General features: G+C 41.4%; 1 protein-coding gene across 1 annotated transcript; it reads right to left on the bottom strand.

Moving 5' to 3' along the window:
* Positions 1-4,818: 4,818 nt before the first annotated feature.
* prdx6 (peroxiredoxin 6) lies at positions 4,819-11,810 on the bottom strand. The gene is made up of 5 exons (XM_083767176.1): positions 11,674-11,810; positions 8,718-8,874; positions 6,891-7,034; positions 5,968-6,114; positions 4,819-5,240 (listed from the first exon to the last, which is right to left on the bottom strand). The coding sequence occupies exons 1-5, from the start codon at positions 11,763-11,765 to the stop codon at positions 5,115-5,117; spliced, it is 666 nt and encodes a 221-aa protein (XP_083623302.1). The 5' UTR covers positions 11,766-11,810; the 3' UTR covers positions 4,819-5,114.
* Between the last annotated feature and the right edge of the window lie 3,066 nt (positions 11,811-14,876).

Below are 14,876 nucleotides of genomic sequence, written 5' to 3' on the forward strand. Positions count from 1 at the left end.
GTGTGTGTGTGTGTGTGTGGCGTGAGTGTGTGTGTGTGTGGGGGGGGGTCTGACACCCAAAGTGCTTCACGTGCTTTGCCACTGGCCATTGTGGTCTGGAATTTGAGAAATGCATTTGATCACAACAGAACAGGCTACGTATGAGTGTGTGTGTGTGTGTGTGTGTGTGTGTGTGTGTGTGTGTGCGTGCGTGCGTGCGTGCGTGTGTGCGTGCGTGCGTGCGTGCGTGCGTGCGTGCGTGCGTGCGTGCGTGCCACAAAACAGCTACCAAAGAAAAAATACAGAACCAAAGATGATAGAAAATAACAAGTGAGATGATGGATGGATGGATGGATGGATGGATGGATGGATGGATGCAATTGCAGAGTCGATTCCTCAGTGCTATAGTTTAAGGCTGATTATGTAGCAACTGTCCCATTTGGGTCATATGACTTGACTTAAGAGTGTCCACCCTGAGACTGGGAGGTTGGGGTTTCAATCCCTGACCGGGTCATACTAAAGACTGTAAAAAATGGGACCCAATGACTGCTTGGCACTCATCATCAAGGGTTGGATTTTGGGAGTCTCTGTGACATATATACAGTAGCGTCATCATGACGCACAAGTACACCCCCTGGACATGATCCATATACACCCCCTGCATGACACCGCCATGCAGGGGGTCATTGGACATATCATGTCCAGGGGGTGTATCACGCTGCCTCAAGCTAAGGAAACAGTAGATAGGCTCCTGCCCAATGGGCCACATGGCTCGGCAAGGCTTACTATATGCCTCCCTTGACACTATACATTGTCAGTGAGCAGTGAGCACTTCTTGAGGCCTACCTGTACTCTACCTGCAGCCCTGTACTGAGAATCATCAGCCATACAGAGTGTATAAGGCGTAAGCAAGTAAGTACGGGTCAATTTAGAACCCCACGGAACCTGAGAGTCCCTGGACCCCACTTTGAGAACCACTGCAGTACAGTACAGGTACAGTACAGTACAGTACAGTACAGTACAGTACAGTACAGTACAGTACAGTACAGTACAGTACAGTACAGTACAGTACAGTACAGTACAGTACAGTACAGTACAGTACAGTACAGTACAAGGCAGCAGTGCTACCTAGAGGACGGATGCAGGAAAGTCAGGCGGCCCAACAAGCACTTTGTCCATTGTTGCTTGAATAGAAAACAAACAATGCGTATATTTCACAGATCTTGCTCTGTGAGAGTAATGGGAGAGTCTGTTGGATGAATAACAAATAAAAAAGAAAGGGGGGAAACGTAATTCCATTCAGGATATCTAGAAAGCGGAATAAAATTGTGGGGAGGAGTCCTAATGGCATTTTATCTGGTCTCAATCTACACTTGTAGGGGGAATCCCCGGCTTTTGTGTTTGACCTCAAGCATTCCACAGAGCACATTCCAGGCCAGTGTGCGTGTGTGTGCGTGCGTGTGCACGCGCGTGTGTGTGTGTGTGTGTGTGCAAGCTTCTCTACGTGTCTATGGGTGTGAGTCCAATCACCCTCGGTCTACTTCATGTAATTAATATGACCGTGGCGTGGACCATGCCGTTTTGAGGGTTGAGTAACTCTGAGAGGAAACCCACACCTGAGTGGAAGCTCTGGTGTCTCTAGTCTCCAGTTGCTGCTGACCTGTTTTAGAAGAGGCTCTCAGGCAGACTGAGTTTACCGTCAATCGGGCAGCGGTGGCTCAGGGGTAGAGTGGCGGGATGGTAACTGCAAAGGTTGACAGTTCAAACCCGGGCTCCCCCAGAGTTAGTGTAGAAGTGTCCTTGAGCAAGATACTGACTAATTGCACTAATTGCACCTGATGTGCTGGTTGCCAGGCCTTGCATGGTTTCTTCCGCCATGTGTGTGTGAATATAATGCACAATCTATGTAAAGCACCTTAGATAAAGGCGCTATATAAATGCACCATTTACCATTTTGATCAAAAGGCTGGGTGGATTCAGTCATAAATAAGCCTATACACCAGTGCTTCTCAAACTGTTTCATGTCAAGGAACTGTATTTGGCTGCAGACTCCCCATATGAAAAGGTGTGGTGACAGGGACCCCTGTACAAGAATTGTGTTGTTAAAATGAAAAGAGATATTCCACATTCTTCAAGATTTTATGAAAAGAACAGATCTATGCAATTGTGAGCTTACAGATTGGATATTTAAAAAAAGCTGATGTAGGCCTATACAGTCAACAGGATAAACCGATTTTTATCCTATATAATCTAGCTGGGGACACCCTGGAACCTCTTCAAGTCCCCGGACCACACTTTGAGAACCACACTGGTCTATACGTACACTGTAAAATCAAGATTGCTCAAAGTGTACAAAGGGAACCAAATGGACCCATATTCTTTTGTTAAAAGGTTAAAGCTCTATATTAAACAATAGTGTCCTATAAACCTTCAAACTACCTGGTGTTATAATGAATTGCAACTTGCACGGTATATAGGCTATGGCTCTGTGATGAGGCAGAGGCACCCTCTGAGGAGACATTACTAAGTATCGTTAGACCCCAGCTAAAGGGAAGCAACAAAGGACTTATATATATATATATACTCGGTTGACCAGGGTCCCCCAGGAGTCTGTAATTGGTCCTCCGTTTTTTCTCCGTCTAACGAAGTCTTTTGGGCAGATAAAAGACGGTAGATCTTCAAGATCATAACGTGTCCCACTGTGACACCGTGGCATGTCCGGTGTTGTCCGCCTATTATGACCTTCTCAGAATACTGATTCTAGGGTTCATGTTTTCATGTTAATGTGTTTTTGACTTGTATTGTAATTTTTTTCTCTACACACCAAATCTTTGCTGAACATACCTGATCTACAAGGTCACGTGTTGTAGATCTATTTCTGTTGATTGCTGATTTACCATTATAGGCATTTAGCAGATTCATCCAGATTGAATTACAATAAGCAAGGTAAACTAACCCATACATCACATTCAGAGACAGACAGTGTGGTGCCTCAGTAAACTATAGGATCGCAGGTAAGCCAGGAACCTATCATCAGTCTAAACAAGACTTAATAAATCAAAGTATAAACTCTCTGGTTCCTTGCTTGAGCATTTCACTATTAGGTGAATATTTCAATCTGGCCACCCTAATTGAGATCATTAGCAGTGAGTCAGAACACATTAAAGAAGCCACGAAGGCTATGCTAACAGCTGCAGATGCTTGTGTTCTCAATGCAGAGCAGGGCAGACAAACCCGGATCACTAAACCCCATGCAATATGATGCCATTGAGTTGGGTTGATTTGAGTTGAGGCTTTACATGAGAAGACATTTGAGGATAGTGTGGGAGTGTTTCTTAAAGGATTCCGGGAGTGTTTCTTAAAGGATTCCTAACAAGTGCTGGCTGCTGATAATAGCTAAGTGTTCCGAACCTACAACATCTGCTATGATACCATCAACCAGTCTTCTCTGTTAGAGCCTCCCATCACTGCATGGAACAGTCTCCCTGCAGAAGTAATAGAGAGACCTCCAAATATTTGACCTTCAAATTCAAACTTAAGAGGTGGCTAAAAACAAATCAAATATGTAACCATGAGTAAATCAGTTGCTCTATTCTGTTCTGTCCCATGTACCTTGTTTATTATTTTCTTGTATTGTATGTGTTTTTGTATGAATCGTTTTTATCATCACTTTTAAGAGCCTGCTCAGGGACGACAGATGAAAGTTTGCTTTTGACTAACTCTGGCCTATTTACATGCATTTGCTAAATGACGTGTTGATTAATGTGCATTGTCCCTGCTAAATAAACGATAAAAAATCTGGGAGTCCATTCAGTAAAAAGAAAGTTCTCTTTTAGCTGGATCTGCCTTGAGAGATTATGATACCATAGTTTACCCAACCAGAAATACATAGATGCATTGCCATCTATTGACAGAAGAAAGAACTGCATGACACAAATATTTTCAGATAGCTTGTACAGAAGTAGGGTATATGGGGGTTGCTCTCAATTTAACTGATTAAGTCAAGCCATGGCAATGCACTTTTTATGATTCTCATACGTTTAATTTTACGTATGTAAGATACCAAGATGTTCTGACAGTATTTCACACACTGCCTGTTATGAAGAAGAAATACTGTCCAGAGAGAGCAATTAACTGAACAGACTTCAAAGACTATGGAACTTATAGTGAATATTAAAACAAGGTTTTTAAAATAGGTGTATATGTGGACGTTATATTAAAATACTCCATTCCACCACAAATACTCCAAGACAATAATAATAATATAACAAATACATACTTATATAAATACTAATAAGTAGGGTTGTACCGATGAGACATTTTGGGAGATATCCATATCAATATAATTAATTGCTTCTATGGCCGTTATGTCAATTCATCGAAATGCTTTCGATGAAGCTGCTCTGCACAGAAAACGGTCTGTCTAGTCTTCTACTGAAAGACTCTGTGCTACATAGTGTTCCCACGCCCCGTCAGGTGTCTTGCACTGAACTGTCTTAAAAGCAGCCTAACATGATCACTAAACTTTCCTGTAAAAAATAAATCACGTTGAATGTTTCAATGCAATTCTCATAGGATTAGTCAACTTCAAAATGTCATTATTTAAGGACGTTATTCCAGTTCAACTTCTGTCCAGGATTAGTGCTTGTAGGTGGGTATAGGTTTATAAAGTACTCTTATAAATGTATCCCCTAGTAAGGTCAGTGGCCGTTTCTTTTTTTAAGCCATGAGTGTGAATGCTACCAGAGTTAACCGTTGGCTCCTGACTTCATGGTCAATGTATCGTCAACATGATTATGAAACAAACGGGAAATCAATAGAATCAGACTTCTGTGTGTTACAAATCACCTTTATTCAGGGAAGCTAAGGCACTGTGTAATAACTATTTCCCGAACACTTGGTTAACATTAGCCACAGGCATCATACAGGTACAGAATAAGTGCCATCTGTTCACAGTGAGTTACTTCTACATGCATTAACAGTGCAAGGAATTTGCATCTTTGCTGGCTATAGCAAAGTAACAGTACCCGCGATTCCCCACAGTCAAGATTTTTAAATGAAAGTGCAGTAAACTACAGGGGAGTGGAGTCCTTGCTGAGCCTATTGGGAATGTGCTGTAGGATGATTGTCCCATTTCAGGGCTGGGTGTAGCGCAGGTATCTTTTCCCAGAAGGCACCTCTTTGGTGGTCACACCATTGGGGAAGAGGGCAGCCGCCTCTGCATCAGAGAGTGAGGGGATGACCATGACCTTATCACCCAGCTAAGAGAGAGATAAAAGATGTAATAGACAAAAGGTTAACCATTAAACCCCTACACAGTAGTTATCCTTGACCCGCGTCTTTCCTCACACAATAGGGATGGCAATAATGACATACATTCTCCAATAATACACCCAATGTAGCGTAGTGCCATTAGTGATCAGAGCATAGGGTTGCAATGTTCCCATTGGGACCCCCAAATCTCATGTGGTTTTCGGTCAGTGACACGGATATTATTCACCCCAATAGGTATAATTACAGTATGTATACCACAAAAGTCAGGGCAAAGCCTGTTGAGAACTGCTGGTCTAGAGGAAGGAATCCTGATGGGAGGTAGGAGACTACCAGTCTATCAATTCACCACCTCACAGCTTTGGTACAAAGGTTGGCTGGGGTGCATATCAAGTATCATGGAAGAATCATGATATGCGTGGCTCTGTAGCAGACAATATTGTCAAATGACAAGCGGGAGCAAGTCATGGTATCAAGAAGGCATTATCAACATCATCAGGGTACTGCATTGTAGCATAACACTTGCATGTTGTCCCCCCCAAAAAAAAGGAGTGGGCAGTCAGGCACATTTAAATGTTCAAAGGGAGAGTTCAAAGGGCACAGAAGGAAGGCACTTGGGTCTGTGGACAGATGTCCTGCACTTTGGACCATCAGTGAGGCAACATCTCCTGCTATGTTATTGGTTCTAAGTCGTAAACAACCAAATGATTCTAGTACCTTCCAGTCCACAGGTGTGGCAACCTTCTTCTGAGCAGTGAGCTGTAGGGAGTCGATGACACGGAGTAACTCATCAAAGTTCCTTCCAGTAGTGGCGGGGTAGAGGATTGACAGCTTCAGTTTCTTGTCTGGGCCAATCACAAACACCTGCATGGGAGACAGTTCAGAGAGGCATTGGGTGAGCTTCAGTTAGTCTCTGACAATCCATGTGATTCAATCACATGATCTTTTTCAGTGACCAGCAGAACTTGTACAGTTATAGTACAAAGCAGTACAGTATGCGTTCCAGTGTTTCCATTAGGATGACTCAGTCTTATCATGTCAGACATACAGAGTGGAGACGAGACAGCCCAGCCGGGAAAAATTACAACACTCTTTGATCTCACCGATACGCAATGTTACTTTTTATATGCATTCATTGTTCTTGTTCTTGTTATCCCTGAGTCTAAGCACACAGAAACAAATTCCATTTGCTTCAATGTTTATCAAGTTACAACAAGCAGCAGGTAGGTCAACATTGAAGCAAACCAACGCTGAAGGCGAGACTGCAACTTCGCAAAAACAAATGAGTGCCGCAACTTCACAGGCCTACAAGCGACCATTGCGTTGCAACGCAGGGAGTTGATACCTTGTAGATTTGTCAAGCAAGGAACACTGTTGTGCGATAATAGTATAAATTAACCTTATTCCCTACCAGAATGGCACACTTGTGTGAGTGCTGGGGATGTCTCATACTGTTTTTGTATCTTGTTTGTTTACTTTTGTCATTTTATATTGTTTGGTTGATTTGGTTTTTGTAGTTTCCATTTTGTTGTCTAATGTTTTCAGTTTTTTGGAGGGGGGGGGGAAATGTGTATACATTGCATTGCATCTACGACCCTCTCGAAAATGAGATGCTACAAGAATTTCAATCGTTATCATACACAGCGTGCAGTGAGGGGCAGTCCGTCCTTGTCCAACTCATCGGGGTCCAGCATGCCAAGCAGCACAGACAGCTCTCGATTGTGGTCAGCGATGATGGGGAATGGTAGAGGGCAGCCAGGCTCGCCTTTGAACGCCATCACATCCTGGAACACAGGGATGGGAAACATAATTTCACATGTCGTTTATGCCTTTCTCCCACAGTGCAATAAGATGAAAGCACACATGCATGACAAGGTAATATGTTTTAAAGTCCTGACAGATGGCTGTATCCTAGTCTTTGATTGAATCTGTCAAGACGGCAGAATCTGTCAGCAGCACCACTGCCATAAACATGTTGTATTGTTGTTAGTAGGAATAAACAAATAATCACCCAGGAAGGACAAACAGAGTTCCTGTTTCTACATAAAGAAAACGAGGTGGTTCCCCAGAGGCAAAAACGAAGGGAAATATTTTACTTTTTTCCCCCCCTGAATGGGTTTCCAGACCATGATTGATTAATCAGTAGCCAGGACAATATTCATACAGTGGTTCAGCTGTAACTAGTTGGTTAAAATAAGACTTGGGATCTTAGAGGACCTTGAACTGTGTCTATTCTGACAGCTCAGAGTGACCAAGCAAATATCTTTCTGTGAGAAAGGTAACCATTATCTTTTGGTGATAAAGGGAACTACTAAGTAGTCTATTAGTAAGTCTATTTTATTTTTTAAGAAAGAGGTAGACAAGAGGCAGACATAACAAGCAATCAAAAGTGACAACGTTTCACTGTGGAGTCTTCCACAAGGGAAATTGAACAGATGTTATAATCAGTAGTTGGACATCAGACAAAGTAAATAGTTCAGTGTGGGAAAACCGTCCATTTTCAATTCGCAAGGGTTCAGCCAAAAGTCTGTGTCTGAGTGTTTGCCTAATGTGTTAGAACGAAGCAGCAATAAAAGAAAACAAAGGGGTGGGATTAGGACTCCCAAGAGTAATACTAAATATCATGGCTCCTTCCTAAAACTACAGACAGACCTGCAGTCCAACCCATTTCCACGGCAGATGATTAAATCAAAAGTTACTTTCATGGCATTATGTAAAAAACGTAAACTTCAACAGTAGCTAAACAGCAGGGTTGAATGTGAAGTGTAGAGGTGGGCGGTGCTGGATGTAACCTAGTAGTAGCCAAGCATTCTGTCCAATCAGGAATGGCCTAGTAGAATTCCAGAACTTTACTGGCTCTGTCAACTCCCCTCCCCGTTGGACCACTCACTGACCACCAAGAGGGGAGGCACTGCCTGTAACCTAGCAACACAGCTTAAAGCCAATCACAGTGGTTCCGTTTATGAATGGGGGAGAGGTTAGCAAGCATACCCTAGTCCCATTGAAAGAGACAAACCACCCAGATAACAATGCAAAGATAATAACAGATTAGATGATCAATAAGCTTCAATATAACAAATCAATAATTTAAACAAATATATAGTATAAGAAAAAGCCCATAAAACCATGAAGGTCTTTGAGTTCATAAAGTTTACTTTTTTTTGTCAAAGTGAATTTCATGTGTGTGAGTGAATGGGTGGTTAGCAGTGGAGGGAAGAATGTTGTATTAAAAGTTGACTGCCAGGGGGGCAAAGTTGCACCTTCACAAGCATGTTTTGCATAGTTAGTTCAGTGACATACTTGTACAAACTCTGTTTTAAAAGCACCTTTATCCGTTTCCACTATCCAGAGTTTGTAACCTCAAACAGAAGATGGCTCAATTGGGTAGCCAACTGCCTCGACGAGAGAGAGCGAGACTCAAGAACAATACGTGTAACAATATGTCCATTTGTGTATGGGTCACTAACCTGACTCCAACTGAGGTGGTCCGCCACACTGTCGATGGACAAGGCGATCATCTTGACGTTCCTTTTCTTGAACTCATCACTGACCTTGGCAGCACAGGCCAGCTCAGTGGTGCACACAGGAGTGAAGTCCCTCGGGTGGGAGAACAAGACACCCCATCTACACAAGAAAAGAGCAGGGGGAAACAGAATTGAGCACACGTAGGGTTAAGGAAAGGAGAGACGTGAGAGAGACAATGGAGAGGTCTCTGGAGGAAATGTCAGTACCAGCAGTTCAAGTTTGGAGCAACAGGTGGCTGGGAATCTGACAGACTCAGAACTAAACACACAGCAGGGATGAACTGAGATTATTATTTTCTGCATATGGTCTGGGAGAAAAGATTGGAAAGAAGTAAATGTATTCATTCTTCTTCTTACATAAGCATGTAGCAAAAGTTATATAAGAGGCCTACTTTAACTTTACCGCAGCTTCTGATCGCTGACAATTACGCCCGTCTATTTTCTTTTTTTGCTGAAGGCAGATTGCGATGTCTTCATTTTGTCCAAATTTTGTCAAATTGTCCAAACAATATCTGAATACTTTTGGTAGTGTGACTGCAACTCACAACACTGGCGCTTTGTCTCAGAGGCCATGTGACCAGCTGCTAAAAGGGGGAGAGAATCACATGATTTAGAGAAAGCCAATGCTGTGATGGAACATTAAAGGGTAAGACCACTTTTTTTGAGGTTTGGGTTGTGTAGTTACTTTGCCATGATGCAACTCCAAATGTGGACAAGAAATAAAAAATAACTGCTCCAGTGATTAGAAATTGATAATTCAAAATATGCTCCTCATTGACTTACATTGTATCTAAAACAGCTCTCAAAGTCACTCTTTTAGTATGTAAACAAACACAAACAAAGTTGATTCAGACAATATAGAGCATCACCAAAACTCATGCTGTTTTATTTTTTCATAAAAATGTTTTCTTCCTGTTGATTTTACTATTTGAAGATCTGGATCCAGATCCACGGATCCAGTCCGGGTTTTCTTCCCAATAAAATGGACAAATCAACAGGAAGAAAACATTTTGATGAAAAAATAAAACAGCATGAGTTTTGGTGATGCTCTATATTGTCTGAATCAACATTGTTTGTGTTTGTTTACGTACTAAAAGAGTGACTTTGAGCGCTGTTTTAGCTACAATGTAAGTCAATGAGGAGCAAATTTTGAATTATCAATTTCTAATCACTGGAGCAGTTATTTTTTATTTCTTGTCCACATTTGGAGTTGCATCATGGCAAAGTAACTACACAACCCAAACCTTAAAAAAAGTGGTCTTACCCTTTAATGAAAAGGCTAGTTTTCCTAACTGCTTCCTAATGAAAGCAACACAAATGCCATGTACTTGGAAGCTGCAGCATGAACATTTTTTAGAGCCAAGATAAGGATCTGAATCAACCAGGTGACAAAAGGAAGTCCTTTTGCCGCCTTGTTTCAGATGCTTATCTTGGTCTCCATCAGCATCATAGTATAACAATCAGGCTTAGTTTCTTTCTGCAAACTCATGATATGCATGCAGCCGTGCACTCTAGTTTAGTTTCTACTTATCTAATATGTGCCTCTTGGACAACCACTCTTGGTGTCAATTAGGCCAAACAAATCAAATAGTCATATTCAATCATACTCAAATAATAGTAGTTATGATAAGCATGCAGTTGGGCAAGTATGCAACTTATTTTTTGTGAGGGGTGTGTTGGAATAATATGTCTGAGTTGCTTGTGCAGTTTGAGCCAAACCCTTAACAGGAAAGGAAATAAATTACAAAAAATAAATGGAAAGGGGATTGTGGAGGGACAATCAAACACTTATAAAACATGAACTCACCTCCCCAGACCCCCACCCAGTTACACAATGTTACATCATCATGAGACCACCACTGCTCCGCCCCTAATGCATGCTCTTGTCCATGAACCCTACCCCATCCTTATCTGTCCATTTACTTGCTACAGCCAAGATAGTAACTTGGAAGTTAATCTGTGTTTTCTTAAACCAACTGTTCAAAGAACTTCACACACACAAGGTGCATTGCTTCCTAAGTTCCTTGTGTTCATCATTAAAAGAGTGTGTGTGTGTGTGTGTGTGTGTGTGTGTGTGTGTGTGTGTGTGTGTGTGTGTGTGTGTGTGTGTGTGTGTGTGTGTGTGTGTGTGTGTGTGTGTGTGTGTGTGTGTGTGTGTGTGTGTGTGTGTGTGTGTGTGTGTGTGTGTGTGTGTGTGTGTGCAAACCATTCCTCATGGATTAGAATCAGAATCATAGGATTGGATGTCAAAAGTGAAGGCAGGCCGCCAGGTGTCGCATATGACACAGATGACAATGTCTGCAATTGCTACCATAATGGATGCAAAGTTGCACCACCTCACACTAAATTCACCAAGTTCAAACTTAGCCTAGTTATAGCTTGACCAAAAGCCATTAACTAGGATAAGTGTGAACTTATGTGAGGTGATAGGTGTTAAGAGCTACTTTCTGTCAAGGTGATCTGTGCAGGTGATTCTATTAGTTTGGAAAAGCTCGTCGAAGTCCCTCAACTGTCATGCTGAATACCACCTGTTTCGAATTTGCAGTTCGCACATAATGCAAGGACGTAGCAGCACGACCAGTTAATAAAAATGAGTGGTTCCGAAGTCCAACAGCATGCACTTTATTGACAGAAAGTAGCTCATAACATTTTTATGAAACAAACGCATTGCATTTTGAAAGAGGATAAATCAAGTTTTCCCTACAGCTGCAATGTTGGTGAGTTTAACGTCGTGTTATACAAACAGATCGTAAAAGCAATTTGGATGAATGGGATGTCAATGGAGGGTATTGCAACTCTAGATTCATCCCATTATAAACAATCTAGTGTTGCACATTGCGGCTATAAGCAAAAATACTATTAGATGTGGCTATAATTATGAAGCTGCTCTTGCACTTACGAATCGCCGAGGAAATCATGGAACTTGATCTTGCCGACGGTAGTGTCGGCATCGAAGTTAGGAAACACGTCTCCCAGCAGAATTCCCGGCATGATTCTGGTATCGTGTTCGACTTCGTGGTCCACTCTAGTCTCGTGTGTGTGATCAGTCAGAAGGAACGGAAGGCATGAGAAGTCACCACGTGATCCTACTACTGCGAATAGGAAGAGGCGTGCCATGGATTCACTTACGTAAAAACGTCTACCAATCCCAAATGCACATAATGCACTCGTTGAAAACAATGTATTTCCAACTCTAGCCCTAGAACGGCTTTTGTACAGTATACTGACTTACTGAGTATAGTAATACATAAAATCATAATAAACATGCAAGATATTTCAACATGACAACACACTGGACTTGTTATTGTTTATTAAATTTGTTTATTATTTTTTGTTCTTTGCATATAGCAACCGTTCGCAACCAAACCAACCTCATTGCGTGGTCAAAAACACCTTGAAGACCCTAAAGGAGCCCTAGTACAAGGTTTCTTCGACTATATGCATGTAGGCTACATCTTGGTACTGTACCAAATGCCCTTAAAACAATTAAGGCTTCAGACTTCCCAAAACAAACTTTGATTGATTGATTGAAGTATTTATTACAGTTTGCAGAATTACAGTACATTTCAAGCTCGGTTTCTGCCCCCTCAATATCGTAACTCTTCTATTAGACTACCTGTGAGTGGGGAGTCTTGGCTGATGAATGAATATCAACATCTTAATACATCCTGATACTGGGGGGTCAAATTATGACAGGCAATTCCTGCTGTCAAAATATGACCCCCCCAGTCAAAAAACACTTTGTTTGAAATAGACACTCATGTGTGCCTGCACATTCAGCCTGCGTTGAACGTCAACAAACACCAGAGGGAGTTCAACGAATCATGTAGGCCTACAAGTTACAACAGGGGCCCGTTCCACGAAACTTGGATTAGAGATTAAACCGGGCTTTAATTTAACACATATCCTGGTTTAATATATCAGTGATTAACCGGTTTCATGAAAGCTGGTTGATCTTGCCAGATTAATTTAACCAGTTAACCTGGATATGTTGATGCTTGATTCGGTTTCATGAAAGTGATGCTACATTAGTTACCATGGAAACTAATGCTTTGGATTTAGCCTGTTCCGGACCAGGCTAACAGCCAGGTTTAACCTAATCCTGATGTCTTTACTGTTCATTAAGCAGTCAAACTGATCACAAACCAATGATGTTTTCCAGATTTATTCAATTATATGGGTTTATGTTGCCTTATTTGTATCGGTCTGCATTAAAGGACTAATTTAAGCACTATATAAAATCAAATAACCAAAATATATAGGCTGCACAACATCATGACAGCTTGTGAGCATGTAGATCAGCTGCTTTTGGTGAATGTTCCCCATGAATAGGTTTGCTGTCGTGCAAGTGCAGTGCACGGTTAAGAAGAATTATTATATTATATTATTATTATTATTATTTTTTTGTAAAAGTGAAAACCACTAAATATTACCATTACTCATTGTTTTACAACATATTACCATTGTAACGTTTCACCCACTACTAGTCCTACATACTTACACCTAGAAACCCCATTCAAACCTATTTAGGTTCATCCTACGGTGGACATGTGTGCCTGAAAAGGATCTTTGAAATGTTTCATAGTTTTAGAAATATAGTGCTTTCAAATTTGAGACATTTATAGGCAGATAGTGGCACTTCAAAAAATCACTTTCACCTAGAAACTCCATTCACACTTTGTAAAATTCAGTTTACTGTGGAGACACATGCTGGAACTTTTTACTTTGAAATGTTTTGTAGTTTCTGAGTTATTTAACTTAAACGCCCAATGCATTCTCAATGGCAATAGCACAAACTTTGGCATGCTCCCATGACCCTCAGTCTGGCCCCTGTCTGGACAACAACCCCCTTCCCCAAAGGTAGCTCCCTCAGAGGAGGGAGTTATGGCCAAATATCACAATGCGACAATATCATTATGCTTACAATATTAAGAATTCTGTTTTAAAGGTATATTCAGTGATTTCACTCAAAAAACCTTAGGTTTCGTTTTTGGCTGTGGGACCCAGCCTTTCGTCCAATCAGGATAGAGAGTCAAAAACGAAACCTAAGGTCTTTTGACCCCCAGGGGTTAACTGGGGACAGGGAGGAACTCCTTATATGTCCAGCACACTCTATAGTAGGGAGGATTATCACAACAAAACAAAAAAATAAGTGATATTTGAATTAAGTGAAATCACTGAATATACCTTTAAGTTAATAGTAAAATGTAAACTATATTTTTGGGGTAGTTAATCATTCAGTCTATCCACTATTGAGAGTATGTTCTCTCTTTAATTACAGCAGCAGTATTTATTTTAGAAGCTACCTTGTATCAGTAAGTCTTGAATAGATTAGTAAAGATAATGAGATATACAGAAGGGGGCTGTAATGCAACTATTAAGGATGCAAACTGCCTTAATACCCCATGAAGAAGAAGGATCAGTAAATCTGTGTTCTACAGAATGGGTCTAGAGACAAAAAGTCAAAAGCCAAATTCCAATACCCAAAATCTCGGCCACTCGCTCGCTCACACTCGGTCACTCCGGCATGGCAAATGATGGTGAAATTGGTGACCTGTCAAAATATGTGACCATCTTGTGGACTTCACACAACTTACATGGAGGTCTTTAAATACGTGGCCTGAATACCGCTATATTGAACTCTGCTAATAAACAAACTGCAACGATTTACATTCGGACACTGATGTCATGTGATGTCAACACGTCACATATTTCAGCAGGTCACCAATTTCACCGTAACACCTCCATGCTGGAGTGAGCGAGTGTGAGTGAGCGAGTGGCCGAGATTTTGGGTATTGGAATTTGGCTAGACTGTCTATTAAGCCAGGCTTGCTGATCCCGACTCGCCAAATCCACCAATTCTGAGCCTCGCTTGGCTTTAGTGGAACGGAATAAACCAGGCTGTAAAGATCAGGATTTAAAAAGCCTGGCTTTGGCCTAAATCCTGGATTAGTTAATCCAAGTTTCGTGAAACAGGCCCCTGCAGGTTTTATGTTTGTTTTTAGTTCAATGTTTGTTTTAAAAAACGCCATTGACAATAAAGAGAATTTAATGTTTGTTTTGTCTCAATGTTTGTTTTACATCATCGCCCCTCACTTCACA

The sequence above is a fragment of the Protomyctophum parallelum genome (genome assembly GCF_964188405.1).
Source record: "Protomyctophum parallelum genome assembly, chromosome: 6".
In the NCBI taxonomy this organism is placed as follows: domain Eukaryota; kingdom Metazoa; phylum Chordata; class Actinopteri; order Myctophiformes; family Myctophidae; genus Protomyctophum; species Protomyctophum parallelum.

Excerpts from the sequence above, each read along its gene's own strand:
- prdx6 (XM_083767176.1), bottom strand. The coding sequence starts at position 11,765 with ATGCCGGGAATTCTGCTGGGAGACGTGTTTCCTAACTTCGATGCCGAC. Across the intron at positions 8,875-11,673 it reads CATGATTTCCTCGGCGATTC|ATGGGGTGTCTTGTTCTCCC; the intron begins GTAAGTGCAAGA and ends TTTCTTGTGTAG. Across the intron at positions 7,035-8,717 it reads ACCACCTCAGTTGGAGTCAG|GATGTGATGGCGTTCAAAGG; the intron begins GTTAGTGACCCA and ends CCTGTGTTCCAG.